The 25,470-nt window shown below is 40.0% G+C and overlaps 1 protein-coding gene across 3 annotated transcripts in view; it reads right to left on the reverse strand.

Moving 5' to 3' along the window:
- Positions 1 to 496: 496 nt before the first annotated feature.
- trps1 (trichorhinophalangeal syndrome I) overlaps positions 497 to 25,470 on the reverse strand; it is a 107,926-nt gene continuing 82,952 nt past the window's right edge. For all 3 annotated transcript variants that reach the window (XM_079655324.1, XM_079655326.1, XM_079655325.1), the window contains exons 10-11: positions 10,470 to 10,592; positions 497 to 6,685 (exon numbers count right to left, since the gene is read on the reverse strand). In XM_079655324.1, coding sequence (XP_079511450.1) covers positions 5,087 to 6,685; positions 10,470 to 10,592 — 1,722 coding nt within the window. In that variant the 3' untranslated portion in view covers positions 497 to 5,086. The remainder of the gene's footprint in view (positions 6,686 to 10,469; positions 10,593 to 25,470) is intronic.

A 25,470-nucleotide genomic window follows, 5' to 3' on the forward strand; every position in this document is an offset into this window, starting at 1 on the left:
ATAGATGTCTTACTCTGGACCAGTGTTGTACAAACAGAATACAAATAAACAGTGTATGTGTTACAGTAACAATATATTGAGCTAGAGAACATGTTAAATAATTTAAGTGACAAAAACATCCTCTGATACTTATACTGTATGCGGACAATCAGCACACTAGTGGAAAAGAGAAGCAGGCGGCGGTGGAGAACAGATGAGAATAGAACACGATGGCAGAGGAGCTCCTGGCTTCATTCAGAGAACACAGCAGGAGGTATGTTCACATGTTCTATTGCATATCTTTTCTGAAAACAAATTCATCTGACTTGTGATGATAGATTTATGTGTGAAGAAAATGCATATCTGTTCAGCACATAGTCTACAGTAAGCCTCAGGTTAGGACCCCATCTTTGATTCCACAAAGAGATTCATACTGGCTAAGGATTTATAGAAAATGGCCGTTCTTCTTGTCCCTTTTTCACAGAAAATAACGTACGAATGAAAGACCAACTCTGCATTTTCAGTTTGTTTGTTATTACTTTTATTAATTATTATCATCGTCATCATCATCAACATTATTCTTCAAGTTTAGCTGTGTAACAAACTTTTTCTTGGCTGTCAAAATATGTTGAAATATACTTTTTGCATGAAATGAAACCTACAAACAGTAACGTACAGAAAGGTAGCAGAAAAAAATACAACATGAGAAAGTAAATAACCTAAAAAAAAAAAAAAATTCTATGAAAGCAATTCAACTGAATAGACACAATTCTACTAAAATATATTGGTTAAATGCACATAGTTGATGTGTGTATGTCCATGCGTGTGTGTGTCTGGCCAATCACAAACTGGCCTTTAGCTCCCTTGTCTCCCATGGTTAATAATGTACACTTAATTCGTACCAGTGCTGGTGTGTGCGTGTGTGTGTGTGTGTGTGTGTGTGTGTGTGTGTGTTATCCCTTCCTTGGCAATAAGAACATAATAAATGGAGTGCAAGCAACAGCATAATTCCTATAACACATTCTGACAAAGACAAAAATGACTTGTTTTTAACAATGTAAACGCTGATGTAAAATGCCATCAAACCTAAAACAGACACTCATTTTTTAATTAAAACATGCCATGTGTGACCTGAAGGTCCAATTCATTTAAATTGTCTCGCCTATTTTAAACCATAAATGACAACTGAAATGCTCTCCCACGATTCTTATTAATATCTATTTAAGTTTTAGATATACAGTATCCTTACATGACTCATGAGAGACATTCGTGTTAATCTGGCAAATACATAAAAACATATTTGGATAGGAAACAGTTTCGCAGAGCACATACAATATGGAAATTGTGCAAGAATTGTTTATTATCTAGGCTACTTTCTTTTTACTTCCAACTCACTCATTTTTTTTCTCCAAAAGTTCATAAACTATTGAAATATTTTGGCATTCATTTGTCTCCAGCCTACATAGAAAACTGCTGTGTTAAAACACGAAAAATGAGTTCATCCAATTGCTTTTATTACATCTGTTTCCTAGAAATCCCATGAAAATCAGAACCAAAGGAGTTTCAATAATTTCATAGATGAAAATGTGTGTCAATTTACTTTTATCAAATGTGAAACTAAATCCGAGAGAATCCAAAATGTTCTTCTAGCAAGAATCTGATGATTTACGGCTGGTGAGAATTTCTTTAAGGACCATTCAAGTAGTAGGGAAATGAAACCTTAACAACACGAGCAGACACCTTGTCAGTTTTGGGGTAACAGAGCTAATATCAGCTCTTTGGGCACAACACGGCGTAACATTAATTTAACTTCTATTGTGCCTCCCTTGACCTTTCTACCAATTGAGAACAAGTGTATAAGCAGTTAATAAAAGAAGTAATGCAGGAGAGTGGAGGGATAAGAAGAAAGACAGAGATGAAGAGGTAAAACAACAGATGAGAAGGATGCAGATGATGGAGATCAATAGAAAACAGATGAGAGGATGAATGCATACATTAACCTATTTATCAACCACTAAGCGTCATGTGATCCATATATACTTCAAAGGCACCCATGTATCCACCTTAGCATCTGTCAATCCTTCCTTTTGTTCTGATTCTTTAAAAAAAAAACACTGCTTGATTGCTTTTGTTTTGCTACATTTGCAAATGTAAACCGTTTTCTTGATGCTAGCATGCCCTGAAGAGATGCCCAAAGCTTAAAAAACCCACAATATATTATGCTTTTCTTTCCATCAGTGTGATGTAGAAATTGGAGCCATTCACGGGGAAGGTGTGCAAACTCTTCTGAGGAAAATCCCTACACCAGGATGTGTAGCATCTTTAATAGTTACACTGATTTCTTTGCAGCAGAAAAAGTATTTTTATTTTGGTTTTACTGTCAGTCCTGCTTGTTTGCCAGGTTTTCTGAAGGCATTGGTGTCTTAAAATGTAAGAAATCTAAATAATGATCTCCTCTTTAGAATAACAACACCTCATAATGCGTTTTTTCTTAACCATGATATGGGCATTGTGATATTACACAATTTGGCTTCCAACTCCAAACAAACACAGAACATCTTCGTGTCATTGCATCTCTGTAAAAATGTTACCAAGGCAAATGTCTTTATCTTTCTACAAAGTCCGGTAAATGCATGCAAAGAGGGTTAATTAGTGATAAAGAGTTAGCATAGCAACCAATTTCATTCTGTTAAAGCACATGTGGGTAGTTCTCAATGGCTGAAAAGGCAAAGAGGGAACATCAATCAGACACAAGCATTATAATGGATGACTTTTAACTTGGTGCACGGGAAATAAATATCGAAGTATGTTTGCCCAACTCCTGCCTAACATGACTTACATTACTTTTCGAAACAGACAGAGGTTTATTAGAAAAACTGTACAAGTTACCAGGCACTAGTCAGAATATCTTTGTATCCATGTCTTTTGGACAAGCATAGAAAAATATCTTATTCTCATTATTTATTCTCTCCTGTTTTTATTGTCTTTAGGCTTTTACTACTTCCTTCAAAGGAGTCCCTTGGTGATTTTTTTATTTTTTTATTCTAGCAACTAAGGCAGCAAGGCAGGGGGAAGTGATTCTGTTCTTATCAAAAAAGATGGCCACCGAGTTTCTCCCTTCTGAAAAATAGAATCTTAATGAATGACCTGCTAGTCAATATTTTCAATGTATTAAATTAATGATGAACATTTGGTTTTAGACGGGTCTTTCCTTGAACTTATAAGACTGATTTAGAACCAAAATGTAGGTAATGAAAGGCAGAACAGTTGTAGGAGTAAGCTGGAGTTTGAAGCAACATGGCGATTTCTTTCAGTATCATTTAGGTATAAGGTGAAACAGTTCCCATCCATAGAAAAGGCAATGTATTTTGCAGATTTTATAAGACGCTAACATGCTACATAGAGGTAACCTACCATACTCTCAGAAATACGAGATCGGCTGAATAAAACACTGTAGGCAATACGCTCTGTAAACTCAATACAGAGCTAAAGTTTATACAGTTAACCCATATAATTAATCCTTATGATAACATTTAGGGTTGATCTCCCTAAGCTCCTAAGGTCTCTCTATAAAACCATACCTAACAACATATGATAGACAAACAGAAAAACAGTTACATAGTAAGACTATTTTGACCTATTAACACACAAAGAACATGATAAGAATACATATAAGACAACGTAATGTAACATGCCAAAACCATTAGACCTTTTAAAAATGATGTGTCAAATGCTACGAGACAGGTGGGTTGGTGTGCAACACGTGTGACCCCTGAGGACTGAAATACCGAGCGCAAGCCTTCATTATGTTTACATCATCATTTGGGGACGGAAGCATCCTTTGATCCTTACACACAATTACACAAATGCACACAAACACACAACCCCCTCTCTTGCTGTACCATTTCTGTTAGACGGCTTTTATCCACGTAACAAGTCTCCCCAAGAAGATACACAACAAATAACTCAAAAAGAAAAAAGACTCAAATACACTAATTCTTATAGTACCATTTCCTGCAAAAAAGCATTATTTGCCTTTACAAAATAACATTTTATATAGGAAAGTGTAGCAAATTGCATGTTTTGTACTATAACATCATCATTATTATTATTATTACCATTATTAATATAAATGTTAAGCAGGTTAATAGATGGTTGTTCTATTAGGCAGGCAGCCAGGCACGTAGCTAGTATCATGGCACGGAGGAAGGTAGAAAATAAAGTCACTTGGTTTGATCAAAATGGATCAAGAGAACACTTCGGTCCGGAATTACTCCGGTCTTACCAGTTCAAACTGGTTTTAAGCAGTTCAAAAAGTATTTTCAACAAGTCTCCCATTTAGGGCCACTTTGCAGCGCTGGCGATTTTCCCAGTTGTTTTTTTCTTTTTGCCAGTTTCAGAAACAAAAAGGATAGGAGCTAGAAAAGCTGGGTTAACTCCACCAGTTTCAAAGAGGCAAAGTAAGTTTTGGTTTGGATCCATTAGCACAGCGGTGTGACAGTCAAAAACATGCTTTGGACCAGACCAAAGTTCTTCTGACCAGATAAGATCTGGTTGTACCGAGATAAATGATCTGAATGATGCATCAGACCAGTTAGGACCAGTTTGGTTCAGTTCCACCCGGTGCATAACAGATCAGCCAAGTTAAAGTGTTTTGCTTCTAGCATTTTTTTTTGCTCTGCTGTATGGTGGCTGTGCAAGTGCTGAGCTCCTCAAACTCATCCTAAATGAGAGCAGTCTAACTTTGTGTCCAGCTTCCAATCCTCTTATTTGGAAAGCACATGAAGTGGCTGTTTATTAAAAGGTGATTTCAGCTGCATGCCCGGACTCTGTCATTGAATACTTGCCACAGAGCTGTCAAGTGGCCGTCACTCAACACAGGATTCAGGCTTTTTCTCCAAACTGTCCCTGTAGCAGTTCAGCGGGATCCTACGATGATTTTTGACCATTTGACAGCCGAGTGCTTCCAGCATAAGGATGTGTTCCATTTAGTGCCCAGGATAGGCTCATTTTGACATGAGCGAGCCTCCAGGAACGTGGAGGCCGACAGCTTATTCATTCAATAAAAAGCGTTCTTTAAAGGTTTGTTTGAGTCAAAGGCATCAGATTAATTACTCTCTGTGTTCTCGTCTAAGTTTTTAGATTCTGCAACAGTCGTGACCTCTGTGGGTTTTGTGGTGTCATCATTACTATCCGACACCGTTTCATCTCCCAACTCCTGGTTTGTTACGTCATGACCTTCTTCTCTCACTTCCATTTCAGCTTCCGTTTCATTGTCAGTGGCATCAGCGCCTGTCTTTTCTTTTGCTTGGTTGTCGTGACCATCTCCTATGACATCATTGCTTTCGTCTGTGATCTCACTGTGAGCAGTTTCATCTTTTTCCTCGGGTGTCACATTTTGACACCCGTGCTCCGGCGTCACCGTGACGTTCTGATTGTGGTCCTCTTGCGTGGGACCCTTCTTTTTGTCTGTGTACCTGTGTAGGCCCCTCTGTATGTGTGTGGTGAAATCATAGCGATCAACACACACGTGAAGGCAAAAGCTGCATTGGTATGGTCCCTGGTCGCCGTGGCAACTCATGTGCAGTGCATACATGACCTCGTCGAGGAAGTAGATCCCACAGTGGATGCAGCGATTGGTCAGGTCGTCCTGCGTGGACGCTTCCACCATTACGCGATTCGACGGGGCACTTGACTGACTTTTCGTCAAATGATCCTTTGTTATCTCCTCCCTCTGGCTCTCTCCTTCATCCATCCTCTCCTCCTCCTCTTTCTCTGCTTTCAAGTTCTCTCTAGACCTCTCAGCCAGCGGCGACTCTTGCCTTCTCCTCTCCGCACCGTTTGTTGACACGTGTGAATTCGCCGCACTGGTATCTCTTTGTCTTATTGCAAGATCCAAGGGGGCGTCATTTTCTAACAATGGCGAGGAGGTTTGGGAATGAAGAGGAGGAGGAGGATAGTGAGGAGGAGCTGGAGGAGGGGGAAGAGGAGAGTAGGGGGAGGCACAGTAAGGCACCGTGTAGCTTTGCTGATGATGCTGTACTGGAGCCACCATGGCACCAAGGTAAAGAGAGTTGTTTCCAACGCTACCGGGACTGCTCAGATTACTGAAGGTACCGGGGACCCCAGAGGCGGCGGCCATCTTGTACTTGGTCCAGAACCTGAGCCAATCCGATTCAGGCGTCAGATCAGGGGAGAGGGTTAATGGTAGGGGTAAGGAGAAAAGAGGGTACTGGTACTTTTCAATGGGTGAACCAGGGGGCGAATAACTAGACGGTTTGGATGGACGCATGTACTTTTCAATTGGACTCCCTCTTTCTGATCCACCTCCTCCTTTACCTCCCTCTACTTTGGATATTATCCCGCCCTCTGTGAGGCCTCCATTACCCTCAGCTACCAACGAGGAGGGGGTGTGTGACGGAAGGAGAAGAGGAGGCATGCGTCGGTGGATCTCCAATGTTTGATTGGCTAGGAAGGCTTGAGTGGATCGGGGGGAGCGTGAGCGAGGGGAAGGCTGCTGGTTTTTGATTGAAGCAAAACATTTGTCTGACTCCTCCCCATTGACTCTCTCTTCGCTGGTGATGCGCTGTTGTTTCGGGGCGGGGGTCTCAGATGACAGGGAATCAGGGTTGATGCGTTTCCTTGTACGGCGGCGGATTATTTGTTCACCGTTGTTCTGCTTTATGATGTTCAGAGGTCTTGGTGTCTAGGAGATAAAGGAAACAAAAAAGGAAAACATGAAAAAAGGACAAGTGTTAAAAAACGATTAGCTATTGACAATTTATATTCTTGTTTGAATGTTTTATAACAACTTATCTACGGCTACTTATCTGGCATGACTATTAAATATCAAACATATAAAGCCTAGCATAATTTGACTGTGATTATATTACATTGTGTTTATTACCAAAAAAAAGGAATAGCTGCAACAATAGAGCTTATGACTGGTAAACCACTTATTTAAAAAAAGTAATTTGGTGAAATACCCAAAGACAGCAATGCTAAGAAAGTTGCATTATGGCTGATTGAAGATGCACAACTGCAGTTACTGTTTGTAATAATCAATGCAAAGTAGGCCAACCAAACACAAATCTCCAATTTAGCAATAGTATATCAACATTTGAAAACTCTTAATTCCTTTACACTTGTCCTATGTATAATTAACTGTGACATGCTAAAGAAAAGACATGTGCATCAAGCCTGAGGACTGCACGTTTTGCCCTTACCACAAGGGGGAGCACTTACATCTGATGTAAATTGTTTGCCCTTAAAATTCAACTTTTCCAGTCAGATCCCAAACTTACTCTTGAGAGAGGTCTGAATTCCAAAGAAGGAAATCTGGTGTGGTGCTTCTACAACAACACAATATCTGAATCATGTGTTACTTCTAAAGATAAATGTAGTACTTCTAAAGATAAATGAGAGGCGATGAAACGTATTTGATGTTTCATTCCTTACACATGCCAAAACAAATAAAACAAATTCCAGACAAATTAGTGAAAGATTTTCTTTCATTGGAGTAAAATAAATGGGCCAGTTTAAAGTGTCTTTAAAGTGTCTACACTTTAACTCAAAAGTAATGACTTGCTATCAATTCACTATTGGAGAACTGACTGCACTGATGCCTTCTCTCTTAAACACATAACACATAGTAAACTTATCATAGCATTAATGCAAAAACAAAGTCAAATTCAACTGGCACAAAGAGAGGAGGTTTTTTTAAGCATAAATAAACCTTTAAGTTGAGTTTATTGAAATGTTGACTGAAATGCAGGTTGAATTTATTCCACTTCCCACTTAACATTTTAGGAATAGCAAAGAGCCTTGTTATTATATGTGCCTATATTTAACTCTTGAATGTGTGTCTAACTGATGTAAGACTTAGTACATTACATTGTGGGAAATAAAAACCAGGTGCATATAGAAGCATCAAGCAAGAAGGAACATAGATGAATGACGGTGTTCGTCATTCAGTGGAGGAAAAGCAAGAACGTGGGTTGCCGTTTCTATTTAAAGAAAAAAGCATGAACACCTTGCTATGTCTGCAATAGGTATGATTTATCCCAGCGTGAAGGAAAAGCAAGTACGTGGGTTAGGACTTTAATATGTACCTAAGACTAAGAATGTGCGTTTCTCAAGGTATGTGTATGAAAGTGTGTGTCAGTGAGTGTGATGTCATCATTAGTCTTTGTAGAGCTGCTACTGGAACTATTTAAGGAGACATGAGTCACTTAAAGCTTAATCCAGAGATGTCCTGCTGCACTTGTAACAAATGATGTCAACACATTCACCAACAGAGTTAATTCATGCTCCAAACAGTCCTTACTTACAACACTGTTTCAATGTATACACTTTATATAGGGGCCTCCTCTCAGAAGCCATGCTTACAATCGTCTGTTTTTTTTCAAAGAGCTGTCCTATTCATAATTTTGGACAGCTTTTAAATATCTGAAAAACAATCTGTTTCTCTCGAAAACTGACACAATTATGTCAGTCAAATAATTGTCATTTTCCTTTATGGTCCTAAAGTTAATAATAATAATAATAATAATAATAATTTCAATTTCGATAGCGCCTTTCACGAAACCCAAGGACGCTTTACAATGGGAAGTAAAAAAACAAAATAAAAGTTGTGTGTTTCTAGCTATAGAGAAAAGACAGGAGTGGAAGGGGAGAGAGGAATGAAAGGGGTGAGATTAATGAGAAGGGGGAAAAACTGATATATGGTTTACAGGAAGGATGAGGTAGAGGCAGGGGACATGAAGGAAAGAGGAAAGGAAGGAGGGAGGGAGTAAACACAGAAGGAGGATGGCTATCGTGAAAAACAAAATATAGCACCCCTTATGATGGAAACGATGTGTCTTTATCCCATACTACATACTGAACCTAATCAGGATCTATTTACACTATATATGTAAAAGTGAAATGGATCATTGATTTCTTGGATCCAACCAATCAAATGCATTCATTAAATGTCTCCAGTATATTTTGCATATAGAGCAGCCAATCAATGGGTATGTACATAGTTCAGTCTCTCCTTAAAAAGCTCTTCTGCGTTTTCTCTTAATCCCTATCCATCTCTCACTCTTTACACATCCTGTCCTCTTTCATTATCCCTGTCCTCACACTTTACCTTCATCTTCTCCTCTCTCTTTGTCTTCTTCCTTTTTCCTACCCCTTGTTTGTCTTCCTTCTTTCCTCTCCTCTCTCTCCCTAAATGTCTACCTTGTTCTCCCTTCTTATGCATAACTCTTGTTTCCCCTCTCTCACTCTGAAGTGTTTTACTAGCTGCTATCCTCTCTCATAATGTGTGTAGAGCATATAAAACTTTTATTATAGGGTATAAAATACGGCTGTCGTGAAGATTGTCAAGAGTAGAGAGAGCCGGGACGTGATTGGAGCAGCATATGAGATGAACAGGTTGACCAGGGGACATCGGCAGGGGCAGGAAGGAGTAAACTGCGATAGCTTGTCATTCTCTGAAGGGTCTTTAAAGCTCAATTCAATAATTTCAGTATAGTGCTTGGGGTTGTAACAGGGTCAACCCACTGATGCGTTCACTAACACTGATTTATTACACTGAAACCTTTTGGTTCACTTTGAAATGTTACAAGCTGAGCCTAAAAGGCCAATATGTGAGCATGAATCTGGCATATATACAGTATATGTTGAAGCTCTGAAGGCTTGTTTCACAATGAATGTTTTTGAGAGTAAGTTGGTTTATTTAAGTGGGAAATTACCTTTAACTCTTTGAAGACATAAGAGGTGAGAAGCTCAATATTCTCAAGTCAACTAAATTCCAGACTAGGTTTTTATCTCATCTGTAATTCATGCAGTCTAATTAAATGTAGAATTTCTATTGACTTTCCTCGGGCTTCGATGGTTAAGTTGATATATTCCATCATATTTCTCCCTCCATGGAGCTGGCTCACAGTGCCTGCTGAAATGGTGTGTAACTCCCAGCTCAGACCAAATCAAATACTTTTCCCACAATATTACGTTTCACAGCGGGACTCACAGAATGTATGCAGGAATATAACTGCAGTATGCACAGTTTAATTTGAACAATGTGCTAATGGGCCAGACAGGAGGAGTGATAATTAGGGGTCGAAACCTACCCTGTGGATGTATAAAACATATCATAGAGTCTATAAAATAGTCAAAAGTACTTGTTTTTTGATCAAGTACAACTTCTATGAGTATATGAAGGTTCCTTTGACAGGGTTAGGAGTTCATTACTGCAAATTAATTTCTGTATGATAATACACCTGATATTTAGCTTACTTGCTGACTCTCTATATTTGAAGTGTTCTTAGGTGTAAGTGCTTTCCCTCTCACAATTGCTTTGATAGAACATTTGAATAAAATTCCAAATATTCAGAAACTTCATGCATTTGGGAAATGTTGTAATCAATCTCAAAGGTCTAACGTGTTTTTGGTATTATCCATTTAGCCATGTGTTTGCATGGTCATGACTGTGTATCACGTACCGAATGAAGTTTTTGGTATAAACCACATGCGTTGCAGACGTAGCCTCCATTGGAGTTCTTCCTCCACAATGACGTCTTGGTAGTCAGACAGTTTGCACAGAAGACCCCGCTGCCTCTGCGTCGCTACGGAAGGATAAAAAACAGAAAACATTAGAATGTGAAGTAAATATCTAGATTTATAAAGCAACGTTTTGTAGGTAAGAACGATGCAAAGTCACAGAAAGAAAAGAAAGAGGGGGAAGACTGAAAATGCTGTTTTTAGTTTCAAAATCTTTTCACACCGCTCAAATAAGGTTAGGACAGAGAGAGAACATCTTGGTTATCCTGCCAAACAGTGAAACCTATTTAGAATGTTGTTGTACTATAATTTCCCCTTTTTAGAACAAGTTTAATATGTTATGAATATAATGTTGGTACTCAAGAACTGCTCCACAGAAAATATATGTTTTCAACTTGCAGCATAATGTGTTTAGGTGTTTATCTAAACTGCCGGAGGTACTTTACAGGTAAGTGTTTGACTTTTACTGTTTCAGTGTATTAACACACACACACACACACACACACACACACACACACACCTCTGCAGTTCATGAAGCAGCGGTGCATAAAAAAGTAGAGTGTGCAAGAAAGGGTGGGGGCGGGTTGGGTTTAAAAGGCCAATTGTCGTGGCAACGTGCTCCATCACAGTAATGAGCCAATCACAACGTTTCTCCATCCCATTAAGTCTCTGGCCCCATTCACCACCTTTATGACCCTGAGAAGACAGCATACCTCATCTTTCTCCTCCATGAATATGTCGGTTTCTCTCTCTATTTGCCCGTCCGTCCAACCAGGTCTTTCTCTCTGCTTTAATTTTGATCAGCATTGGTGCTTATTCCATCTTTACTTCCTCCTCTCCTCTTGATATTTTTCAATGTTTACCACTGACTAAATATTTACATAACAACAATAATAATAATAATACATTGGATTTTTATAGCGCTTTTCCTATTGCTCAAAGACGCTTTACATAAAATCAGAAACAGAAACACAATACTATGCATGTATAAGATTTACAACACGCCTGCATGTAATTCCTTTTTCTTCACAGACCTTTAAATAATGTTAATGTCTCTCTCAGTTTGTGAAGTCCTCTCTGATTATATGAGTATGGTTGCGCTTGTAAAAGCTGTTATGTATGGCTTACTAAAATCTACCTTCTGTGGATCTGCCATATCCTTAACATTTCTCGCTTGGATTCACATAGTTATCCCAATTCACTTTCACTCCATCATGGACTTTGCATCCACTGGGACCTTCTCCTTTCAGTGCTGGTTTCTTGTTGTTTTATGTTCATGACAGTGCTGGGAGTTTAGAATTGTTTTTCTTTCGTGCTCAGAGCAACCCAGTGCCAGAAGTTAAAAATATTTCAACTTTTCACAAAAGAGTGCTGCACTTCAATCAGGCTTTCTGTAGTCTCAGAGCTACAGATGGAGCCACTACCAAGCATCTGTTTTGCGCTGCCAGCTCAAAGCCGGAGAGCCCAGTGGGCACAACACTGTTCACTTTATTTATGCAATCTAATGTACTGCAAGCATTCCTGCACTTTACATTTTGTGTGGCAACATCCAAAAATACACATACATCTATACCTATGGCCTGAGCAACATACTGTACATGAAGAATATCATTTATAGTTCTGGTAAGAAAAAAACATTATGGCAACTTTAAACTACAAATGCTAATATTACATAGTGGTGTAGGAGAAATCACCCAATGTTTAAAGGCAACAGCAAATGTTATATTGAATATTTTAGAGGTAAGACGTCAAATAGCAACGGATCAGGAACTCTTTAAACATCTGGACTACACGGCATTAGAAGACTAAACATCAAATACCACAAGCAATGAAAAATGGTTTAATACATTTTTCGTTTCCTTGCTATAATTTAACAGACGTTCACGATAACATCCTTCATGCTGTGTGTATCAGGATACAAAATTAAACTTTTAGATTGTTCCGGGATTGAACACAAAGGAACCCCACAAATGCGTTTATTTATTCTAGGAAAAAAATGTTATCTCATTCTCATTTTGTGTATAATAAAACCTGTTTCCCATAACATTGTATGTAATAAACACCTAAGCTAATATTAGAGTCTTTACTTTTTGTCCAGCTAACGTCAGAGAGCAGAACAGTTACATGACCAAAACCTGCTGTGTGTGTGTGTGTGTGTGTGTGTGTGTGTGTGTGTGTGTGTGTGTGTGTGTGTTCGTCTGCCTAAGTGTATATGTTGCACACACCATACGGTCACCACATGTACAGAGACAGAGCCAGGTGATTGATTGATGTACGCTTCCTGTGTGTATGTGTATGTGTGTGTGTGTCTAGTGTTGCAAGCCAAACAGTGCATCTGTCATCAGAATTCAGTTTCCCTCCGAGCACCCAAATCACTCACATATGGCCCCACAGCTGCCCCTCATTCGTACACACACACACACACACACACACACACACACACACACACACACACACACACACACACACACACACACACACACACACACACACACACACACACACACACACACACACACACACACACACACACACACACACACACACACACACACACACACACACACACACACACACACACACACACACACACACACACACACACACACACACACACACACACACACACACACACACACACACTAATGAAAGCATGCAAGATTTCTATGAGAGGCCACTATCCAGTAACAGTGTGTGTTGGGTGTATCTTGGCTTCTCCAAAACCACGATACAAGGATAGCCCAGTGTGTTTCTGTGTGTGTGTGTGTGTGTGTGTGTGTGTGTGTGTGTGTGTGTGTGTGTGTGTGTGTGTGTGTGTGTGTGTGTGTGTGTGTGTGTGTGTGTGTGTGTCTATAAGAGAGAAGTTCAAATGTCAATTAGTCAGGAAAGTACAGAAATAGCTCCCACCACCTTCCAAAATGCACACATGCACTCCGCAAGATTTGGCTCCTGATCTTTAACTTCCTCTTCAATCATCAGCTGGTTGGCTTGAGGTGTGGAAATGTGCAAGTTCACATCATGCAGACAAGCAAACACACACATTCACAGTTAGACATGGCTTTGAGAGGGAGCACATCTCCTCGTGAAACTCTTGTTTTCTTGCTGTGTGTGTCGCTATGTATCCACCCGATGAGTGTGTGACGGTGCATGTTTTCCTGATTGATTACTGGTACCTCCCCCGCCCCCACTCACCTTAGCCTACAGAGGAGGGCTGCAGGTAATTAGAGCTCAGGGTCTTAATGACATCTATTTATCTGCGGCCTATGATACGGTTCAATTAAAACCACCAACAACGCCCTCTGACACGCACACATGAATGCACGCAGAGGCACACACACAAACAAAAAGGCATTCATTAGTCAGGAAATTAAAGTCTTTCATAACTTTCTCCAAGCCAACACATTTAGTTTTACTTGTTTAGATACAAAGTTAAGTATGTAAAGTAGGAAGTGCATTTGAGTAACCAATGTAAACACGGCTTTCTAATCCCTAGGCTTTATTCTCAGGGTTGTCCAGTTGTCAAATTAGATTTTTATTAATACAAACATACTCATGTAGAATGCTCTTATTCCTTTGCATTCAAATACATAGGCGATATACTGTACATCCGATAGTTCAATCTCTCAATAAATTATCAATATAAATAACAATCCAATTATAATACTGACATGTCGACAATATTTTCTCATGAAAAAGCAACAAAAGTAAGAGTACAATCTACTCAGTGGAAGGCTGCACATAAAACAGCCTTTATTGGTTTAATAACAATCAGCATTGTCAGTTTCTAAGTTGTAGTGCACAAACAGCTGTAACAAAGAGCATTCTTTTCATTGTGGCTGTAGACTTTAAAGCAATAATACATAAAGAGGCTACACGTCCTCGCTGCTGTTTGTTCGGGTACAAATGCACTTTCAAACATGCATATATTCCTGCCCTCTGTGTCTGAAAATAAATCTAACAATCCAACTTTAATTTAGTTTTTTAGACTTTTATAGGTTTGCACTGCCAACTTTCCACGAAATGGGTTAAAATGATTCCTCTCCTTTAGATTCAAACAGAAGTTACAAGCTGTTTCTTAGTGACCTTTTCATGACTGTTCTCATAAAAAGAAAGTTATAAATTATAACCTCATTCTTGAGAATCAGATATTTAACATCAAAACAGATGGTGTAACCACGCGGTGGCTGAACCCTTCAGCTCTGAGATTCTCCTGAAGCCATACATTTAGAGATGTTAGACAAACTGTTTACACTGCCTGGTCTTTACATCTTAAGGGAAGAGCTGGCGGAAATAGATAAGCATCCACTGGTTCTGTAGAAAGATTGAGTGCCTCAAATATATGTTGGCTTCCATCTGTAGCCGATGTGTGTTGATATCTTTGAACTCCAATAGTGTTGCTTCGACTGGTGGCTTACACATGAGCTGCTGCTTTTCAAAATACCTTACATCCATTTTAAAACTTCAAATGAATAATTAAGTTGTTTTACCCAGCTTCAAAGATCTTGTTGTCAAGGACATACACAATTAGTTCAAGGCTATTACTTTCTAGCTCACAATTCAAGGAACAATGTTTGCTTTGAATGTACTTTTTAAAAGGAGGGTCACACTTTTCTAATAATTCAATTCTCTTTTTGCAAAGAAAAATACAGGTTATATAATTGTAATGAATCATTAATTAAAATAGACTGACAGAAAGACACTTCAAATATGAGAGTGTTGCTATCCTTGAATTCATAATGCACATTAGAGAGAAATACATAGAGAGAAACTGGAGCGATAGAAAAAGTGAGAAAGAGAATAGGAAAAATACATCGAGGCACCCTGCAGTCTAAAATATATTCAAAAAGCAGGCTTTCTAAATAAATTATTTTAAAATGAAATTACATTTAATTCACTTAAAGAGTCTGCCCTAGTTTGAACGCACAGAGAGACACACTTGCATTGATACGTGAACTGACTTGCATTAAATTAGCGATTATTTAATCAAGCTAGAAGACTAGCTGGAGGAATTAACTACATTCCATTCTACCAAATCCAATATCCTATACACTGGATCAGTCCCTGGCTCTCTAACACACACACACACACACACACACACACACACACACACACACACACACACACACACACACACACACACACACACACACACACACACACACACACACACACACACACACACACACACACACACACACACACACACACACACACACACACACACACACACACACACACACACACACACACACACACACACACACACACACACACACACACACACACACACACACACACACACACACAGAAAACAGATTCCGCAAATTAATCCAGCCAACACACACTCAGACATACCGAGAAGCATCTGGAACCCATCTAACAAAGACCCCCCCCTATAGGTGCTACCAACCATCAACTATGTGTGTGTATGTGTGTGTATGTGTAGGTCTGTGTACGTGTTGTGCACGAGGCTGCAGAAGTCCATCTGTGTGGTTTACTCCTAGACTACTGTGTGCATTTAAATTGTTTCTCCTAATAGCATAATTGGGTTCAAGTTGAATGAATTTAAGCTGAATGGACTCTGAATTTATTCTGCTAGTTTATTCTTATTCAACAAAGAGAAACAGAAAAGAAACACTTAGAAGACCAACCTTTGTGTGGCACCGTTTGAGAAGCAGACGTGCAAATGGCACTACAACAGTTACACGGGCAAGGTTAAGATTGTTAAAATCAGCAGGGAAGAGAATGATTCATTACAAAAACAGATGATTTAGAGGAAATTAAGAAACTGATCCCCTGCTTTACTTTAAGCAAACAGATTTGTTGTTAGATTGCTGGAATGATGTCCAGTTGTGATGTGAAATGGAGGATGAATCTCTTGCTGATTATCTACTAAGATGACATTATCAGTGAAGCGGGGATAAACGGGTTCAGCAGCAAACATCCCAAAAGTTCCTCTCCTCTGGTAACTCTCGGAAGGAGAGCAACCAAACGACTAATTATTCCTTCAGGAATCAACAGCAGTTAAAAAGGATAATACTGTAGGAAAACAATAATGGCTGTCGTTTGATTTGAAACTGCATCTACTGTGTTTTGAGTGCAACAGGATTAAAACGTCTTGGAAGAAATAAATAGACAATGTGTTGTATTTTAAAGGTGACCTATCATGCAAAATGCACTTTTGTACGTCTTTCATACATGAATATGTGTCCCTGGTGTTCCAGGGAACCCACCAAGTGTCAGAAAATACAACCCTCTCTATTTTCCTCCTTACCCAAATCTCTTAAAAAGGGGCTGCAACGGATCTGATACAGACTGATCCAGATTTGAACACTTCTGTGACGTCACAGAAGTGGCGCTATGGCTATTGGGCCAACACCACCAATCAGGAGGACACAACCACGGACATTGGCGTTCGAAAGCGCTGGAGACGCTGTAGTACATATGCCAGGCCTGTAGATGGTGCTGTTCTCACAGAACCATCCCACGCAAAGACAGTTAAATTGAGCGAAATGAGGAATGGCTAAAATGCATGATCTGTTTGGTATTTTGAAAAATAAAAAGTACAAATATGCCTTATATAGGAATGGTCCTACACTATATTATTCAAATATAGCATGATAGGTCCACTTTAAATTAATCTTGATCCCACAAACACAAAGTTATAGGTTAGCAATAACAATCACCCCATCTGCCTGTGAAACATGGCATGCAGAGTCTCAAGGCTTCTCAACAAAATGGTAAAACACACCATAAGCAACACTTTCTGAAGATGATGAAAACACTAAATGACATGGAATTCAGTTAGCAGTAAAGTCTTTTCTCCGTAAGCAAATGAAAAAGCTTAAAGACACTTGGCAAGGAATAATCTGTTGCTTGACAGAAATGTCCAGTCTGTGTTGCTCCTACGCAGCACCTACTGCCCCATCACACTGAGCCTGACATTCAACCCCCCCCCCCCCACACACACACACACGCAGCAGCTCTCAGCACAACAGTGTACCTTCGGCTGTATCCCCCTCTTTGGAGGCCACTGTGACAGAACCTCAAGAAAATCCAATATCAGGACCAAAAACTCAGTGATGATATGACACTGGAAGAAACGCAGCTGGTGGTTTGGGAAATATAGCTAGTGAGGCTCACTGAATAAAATCTGTCCTCAGACATTAGTGAGCAGCAGCAGAGCAGCTGGGAGGTTCTTTAAGATGCTGTATTTGTAGACATCTGCTTAGGAAAACACAGGTGAGCACCTTACTCTGCATAAATGCAACACATATACAATGATGATGCAATAAAGCCCAGAACTGACCCTGAAAGGTTTTCTTTAAACAACTATAGCGGCTTGAGTACAATACCAAATAGGTCAAACTAAATAAGCATGCTTAGCAACAGCTGTCACCTCCTTGTATGAAAACATTAATAACTCATAAATCACCCAGTGAGGCAGGATATAGAAGGAAGTGTTAGTTTATCTTCTGCCAACATAATCAGGTGTAATGTCTGCTTCCTGCTTTAGGCCTAAACATGATGGTATAAGCAGGAGGAAGGTGATGATTGCTTGCCATTGATTTGTTCTTGATGGCCGTGGAGACCATGATAATGACGATGGTAATTTGTCTCATGCTGCAAGCCTGAAACTCTGTATAAGCACCGTGTATTTGTGGCTGTCAGTAGTTACGCCTCTTAGACCCCATTTACACGGGAGCGCAAACGGACCGAATTCGTTATCAAAAAAGTATTCCGTTCATTCGGCTCATGTAACGCGTCCATTCACACGAAACCACTGGAAACGCTGTAGTACATATGCCGGGCCTGTAAGTGGCGCTGTACTTCTGCCACAAAATACACCAAAAGCAGCGAAGAAGACCCCCGAGCATGGTTGCCCTTCTGTTTATGCCCCGCGGTGGATTTAGCAACGTGTAGTTCATGTAATTCTCCATGTCCACTTGTTGCTGATGGTTGTGGTAGAGGAGCTTTAGATTTTGCACTAACATCTGTAGCATGGTCAGTAGCAGTAGCTACTGCTACTGCTACTGCTACTGACCATGCTACAGCAGTGAGCAGCAGAGGTGGGGCTATGGCTTCATCGTTATCAGGAAATGATCGTATAGGGCGTACACACCGCTTGGCCCCCCAGAGCGTTCCGTTTACAGATCTATCCACTTTGGGACCCGTTATCGTTTGTGGGGTCCGTTTCCGCGTTTCCGTTACGGCCTCGTGTGAATGAACAGGCTATACGCGAGAGAAAAGTAGCGGATACAACCCGTTTCGTTCTCGTGTAAACACCGCCTTAGTCTTTCACTTTTATACAAGTTGCTTTTAACAGCTGCAAAGTCTATTTCCAACTTGGACAAAATAAAGTTGAAACTGGATAAGTTTGTTATGTGCTGGGTTGTGATAACAGCTAACGGAATATTGTAAATAAACAGATGCAACTGCTTCATGAATATATATATTATAAAATAAACAGTTATAGTCTCTGCACAGCGGAGGGGCTGGATAAGGTAGAACAAGACAGAACAACCTAGATCCTTCTTAATAAACACAAACAGCTCTGTGTGAAATAGAAGGTTTAGGTGTTCAAAACAGCTTGCCAGTTTCTGTGCTAGTCTATGAAAGAGATGAAAGAGTGTCAGCTGAGAGTCCAAAGAAAAGCAGCAGAAAACACCGGAACAGGATGACATCACCGTAACACACATGTCTGCTTGGCTCAAAGAAGAGTGAGGTCAATGCATCTCTCTTCCCCCTCTCTCTACCCTTGCACACACACAGATGTGGGCCACACACTGTGTTCTTTTCCGGCCCTTTTTCCTCTTTCTAACACGGTCTTTTCATTCCTTCTGTTGTCAGTCCATACAGTAGTTGCTACCCTTTGTTGCAGTGAATTAAAGCCTCAATTTTCTGCACATGAAAAAAAGTGCTTGAATTCGCAACACAAAACAGACGGAACGGCATTTAAGTAAAATCCTATTTTTTTTATTGATTTAATTTTGATAAACGATCGTGGTTGGATCGATTTCACAGTGTTCTGGAAAAAGCCAGATAACCAGTGAACTGAGAGAGAGAGAAACACACAGAGAGAAGCACATTAGCAAACACAGAAAAAAGGAAATCGTTCCACGTTGATCTAATTTTGATAAACAGCCTCAATGCATGCAGACTTGGAATCCATGGAGCTAGAGACCGCGGTTGTGTATTTACTGGTGTGTGTGTGTGCGCGCGCGCGCGCGTGTGTGTGTGTGTGTGTGCAGTAATGTGTATTTATGAGTCTCTTTGTAGAGGGTTTCTGAATACTGATATCTAGTTACAGGGGTTTCTGTTTATCAAGCAACTGATTCTATAAAACGTACCATTTTGAAAAGATAGCACAAGATGCACTTCGTGTAATAGAAGTCTTACTGATAAATAGCGATAGAGCTCACAATACACTGAGGGGAATACCAAACCGAGGAAAACGCCTCAGAACTCCTAGATTTTCTTTCTAAAGTTCATATTATGAATTAACCGAAAACAGAAACAGACTATTAGAAGGGTAGAAAACTGACAGAATTACTGATATAACGCAGTGGAGACCAGCCTGGAAGAATGGACCCCAGAAGGGAAGAAATGTCTCTTTGGTGCTTTTTTCTCCTGAATAACACCGTGGTGTCCCATCGTCAGAAACAATTTCCTTTCATTGCTGAAAACTCCTGCAAACTCAGGTCATAACCAGTGATAAGGTGTCACAAGAAGACACTGCTTCATTTTGTTCTTATCCATTAGTGTGTGTTATATTCAAGATAGAAATAAAGTAATATGTATCATTTTACATCATTAATAAAAACAGCATTCTGCTTTAATGGGTCATTTGTTTGTCTTCATCTAGTTCTGTGAAAGACCTGTTTGAATCATAAAAGCTACATGAGTTTTTCCTTTAGTTAGAATTGACCAATAAAGAAGTGAATGTGTGTTTGTTTGTGTGATGATGGGGCGTTTGTTTTGCACACTCGTGTTGAAACCAGGACAATGAAATCTTAACTCGCCCCACTGAGAGACAGAGAGAGAGGAGGAAGAGTTATTATAATGTGCATCCTTAATACCTATAGTCTTATCCACTGGTATTAAGTTTCTTATTAACTGCCTCCGACTCTTATTTTTGTTTATCTGAGAACAGTTCAGTGGGCTGATTCCCACACAAGACAGACCCACATGACCTATTCAAGTATTGAATACTAAATGGACCTGCTCACCTTAAACGCTAAACTGTGCCATTTGGATGGGAATTTATAAGAGGTTGAAGACTGCAACATTGTGGTTTTATAACTCAGTAGGGATATCGATTTATTGTCTTGTCTAAATCCAACCTAAACTGACACATTTTTACTAACAGATAATATATCCAGATACAAACGTCATATTATTGTAAATCGTTCAATGGTAAATAATGAATAAAATATCAAGTCACTGCCAGACATTGAACCATATATGTTTAGTGTTGGAAAGGTGGTTCGATTGTAGCGGTAACAATTCTGATTAACGCTCATAATTGCATGTCTAATTATATGTCATCATTCTTCTCTTATAACTTTTGCATTGTATAAAAGCATGTTTTCTTATAGTGGCTATACCATAGCGATGAGGGTGGATAGCTTAAAGCAAAGTTAGTCATTCCAAATCCCACTCCCACTTGCATTACTGTATTAGCAAGATAATGACTGTGATCTTTATGTGAATACATATACGGTACATAGGGTATATTTAAAAAAACGATTTAAAAACGGGTGGATAATGGCCAGAAGACTAATGATGCAGCAGGGTTTCCTATCAGAGAAGGTCTATATATATATATATATATATATATATATATATATATATATATATATTTATTTTGTGGGAGTTCTGAACTTCCTCTTAGTGTAACATCATTTTCAAATCACACAGAGTATTAGTAAAGGAACTTGCTATTGCATGTGGGTTCACTTATGTTGAACTTCAATAAACGTAATTCTCATAGAGACCCTCCTTTATTTCCTCTTGGAAATTGTTTTGGGAAACAGTTGTGATTAGGTATTTAATGTAGATGAACTGCTGTACTCTAATTGTTAAGTTATAACACCAGCGCCATTTGGGAAACTTACTGTATGCTCTACAGAGAGAAAGAAAGAATACTGCACATATATAAATGAAAGAATATAACATTCACATACAGTTGGCTATCCTGGCATAAACACATTTCTCTTTGTTAACCCTGACAATAAAACAAAATGTTTTATTATTCCCTAAATCAAAATGTTGGATTTATCATTAACAGCTGTGTGGCAAAATGTTTGATTTTGTTTTGATCAAAACAAGGTAAGTTTGTGCACTACTACACACACACACATTGGCAATACTTCTTAAACAATGTTGCCAAACAACCTTGTACAGGAAAGATTTCCCTACCGGAGGAGGGAGAGATGGAGAGATGAAGAAAAGAAGTGAGAATTAAAGATGTAAAGAAGTAAAAAGAAGCAAAATGCCAGAGAAGGAGTGTAATTCCAAACTGCATAATGGATGGCACTTTAGAGTATTACACCTCTAAATGACCTCACACACCACACTGCGCACACGCACACTACACTGCACACACACACCACACTGCGCACCACACTGCACACACACACACCACACACACACACACACACACACACACACACACACACACACACACACACACACACACACACACACACACACACACACACACACACACACACACACACACACACACACACACACACACACACACACACACACACACACACACACACACACACACACACACACACACACACACACACACACACACACACACACACACACACACACACACACACACACACACACACACACACACACACACACACACACACACACACACAGCCTTGCCAAATGACTTTATCCTCCCAATTAGCCCTAGTAGGGAAGAATAGGGAGGGGAGAAGAGGAGGCAGGGTTGGAACATAGCTAGAGAGAGAACTGGTGAATCAACCAGTAGAGAAGAACATTTTTGTCATAAAAACACTGCCATTAGTAGTATAAAAGTAGAGGTTCTACTTAAAGGAGCTGTTCTTGATAACTTTGAATGTATGCCCCTACAAGGAAGAGTACATTATGGTCTGTATATTTACATTCACAAATCACTTTGTCTGCCTGTCATCTCGTTCAGCTGTTTGTCCGCCTATTCACCCGCCTGGTGACCTGCCTGTCCGTTTCTCTGTGTGCTATCAACTCATTTATTGACAAGTAAACACAGAATGGATTTCTTTTTATGAAGAAAAAAAAGAGAAAGTCAGAGGTATTGACAGAGGCGGAGAGAGAGACAGCGAGAGAGTTAGCTAAAGGACTCACGTCTTAGGCAAAATTGAGCATTTCCTTTCTTGACCCTTGAGGCAGATGGTATACTGTGAATGTTTCCTGATGTGTCTGTGTGTGTGTGTGTGTGCATGAGCATGTGAGCGTTACTGTCAGAGGTCATGGTGGTGGGAAATGAGCAACACTGAGTGGGCACAGAGGTTGAGGTGAACACAGAGAGAGGAAGACACAGAGAAACACGTACTACTGAGAAACACGTACTACTGACACACACACACACACACACACACACACACACACACACACACACACACACACACACACACACACACACACACACACACACACACACACACACACACACACACACACACACACACACACACACACACACACACACACACACACACACACACACACACACACACACACACACACACACACACACACACACACAAATAACTATGAACAACATTCAGATTTTTTTACAATATCTTATATATGAAAATATCTTTGCAGGTTCCCTAATAGTCCAAATAAGTCGATAAAGTCGTCTTAGAGGGAAATAAAAAGCGATGTTGACGTCTTCATAGAAGCAGGAAGGGGAAGTTGTGTAATGCCACAAAATGGTGTAAGAAATAAAGACAATTCATAGAAAATGGTAACACTTTATGCTCAAAAGCCAAGTTCAGGAACTTCTAAGAGAGCCATCGAGTTGCAGCCAAAGGGACAAATGATAAGGCCAACCAGCTCATTATGGCCCACTCTTCCTAATGCAGAGGCCATATTGGACAATTTAACAATACTTCCACATAGGGATGGGTATCGAGAACCGGTAATAACACGCTTTTTCTGGAACGAGAGAGTATAAAAATAAATCTTAGAAGAAGATGAAGAATGAAGACATTACATTTCTGCAGGGGGGGTTAAGGCAATATTTTGACTTTGAGATTGATAGGGGCACGGCGAAAAAACAACTACATCTTCAAACTGTCAGCTCAAATATCTTCCTCACCCTCGCTGTCCGTCTGCTAATGGCTTCATCTCCATATACCAACCTAGTTTTTCCTCCATATCCACTCAATAGTGGAATCAATTCACATGAAGAGCACTAGCCAGTTATAAAGAGTGCCTGAAATGAATGCAATAATGTGACCTTTAACCACCATTACCGAGGAACTGACAGTGCTGCAGCTTTTCGTTATGCAAGCCTCAATCTGGCTGCACACAACCGTCAGAATATTACAGAGTGCTGTTGACTGTGCGCTGACATTACCCCTGAGCAGTGTCAATGATGAGAAAAATCAGTTTGTTGAGAAGGTGCTGCTTTGTATGACCCCCCGGGTTTGGCTCTGTGTGTGTGTGTGTGTGTGTGTGTGTGTGTGTGTGTGTGTGTGTGTGTGTGTATATTCATACACGAGTGAGTGCATTGTGACCGAGAGATCTGTGCATGCAGTGCTCAGGGTAAGGCTATATTATTATTTATGGGGAGGGAGTTGGTGACACTTGTTACTGAGAGTGAGACGGTCAGACTGTGGAAATGTTCACAACATGGCTGTATGTAAAACAGACACAAGATGAAAAACGATACTGCATGTCTAAGTAGTTTTTCTCCCGCACGCTGAGCGGTTTATTCAAAACGGGCAGGATATTCTCAAATAAAAGGCTGCCCCCTAGCCTGCTTGTTGGTCTGAATTCCGCTAGATCTTTAACGTCAGGATTAAAACATAAATCAATAAAGTCAATCTGACTGTTTGAAAAGGGCTGTAACTACCAATTATTTCCACTTATTATTATTGGTAAAGCTGCTGAGTATTCTTTCCCATTAATCATCTATTATATGACATGGCATCTGTACATCCTTTTGTGTGTAGGATATTCTTTATTTTTTAGATAAATGTACATATTTAAATGCATCACTGACGGTAGTTCTTTGTCGCTTTGTGTGCACTTGTTTTGTGTCGCCACTGAGGCCCCAGCAATGCTAAGTGTTTCGACCAGCCCAGGGCCCATTTGACATTTTCCACCTTGACAGGCCCTTAGGGTGGAGTTAGAGCCCAAAACATCAATACTTCAAATACTCTAACCCCTTTTCAGCCATTCCTCCCTGCATCCCTCTCTTTTTCTCTAAGTCCTTTTGCTGCAGTGGGGCCTTCACACACCCCAAACACACACACACACACACACACACACACACACACACACACACACACACACACACACACACACACACACACACACACACACACACACACACACACACACACACACACACACACACACACACACACACACACACACACACACACACACACACACACACACACACACACACACACACACACACACACACACACACACACACACACACACACACACACACACACACACACACACGTAAATATTGGGGGTGTTGATGGCCATGCTCCAGCTGTCAAGAGGAACCAAACAGATCAGCTACCCTCCAAGGAGTGTGTGTGTATGCCCGTGTGTGACCGCGTGCAATCAATGTTTCATCTTTGTTCCATTTGCTCCAGACAGCACCATGTATGATAACCCTCATGTTATCAGAGAGAGAGGAATGGTTGCTTGGGGAATATCACCTGACGT

The sequence above is a fragment of the Notothenia rossii genome (genome assembly GCF_949606895.1).
Source record: "Notothenia rossii genome assembly, chromosome: 10".
NCBI lineage: Eukaryota > Metazoa > Chordata > Actinopteri > Perciformes > Nototheniidae > Notothenia > Notothenia rossii.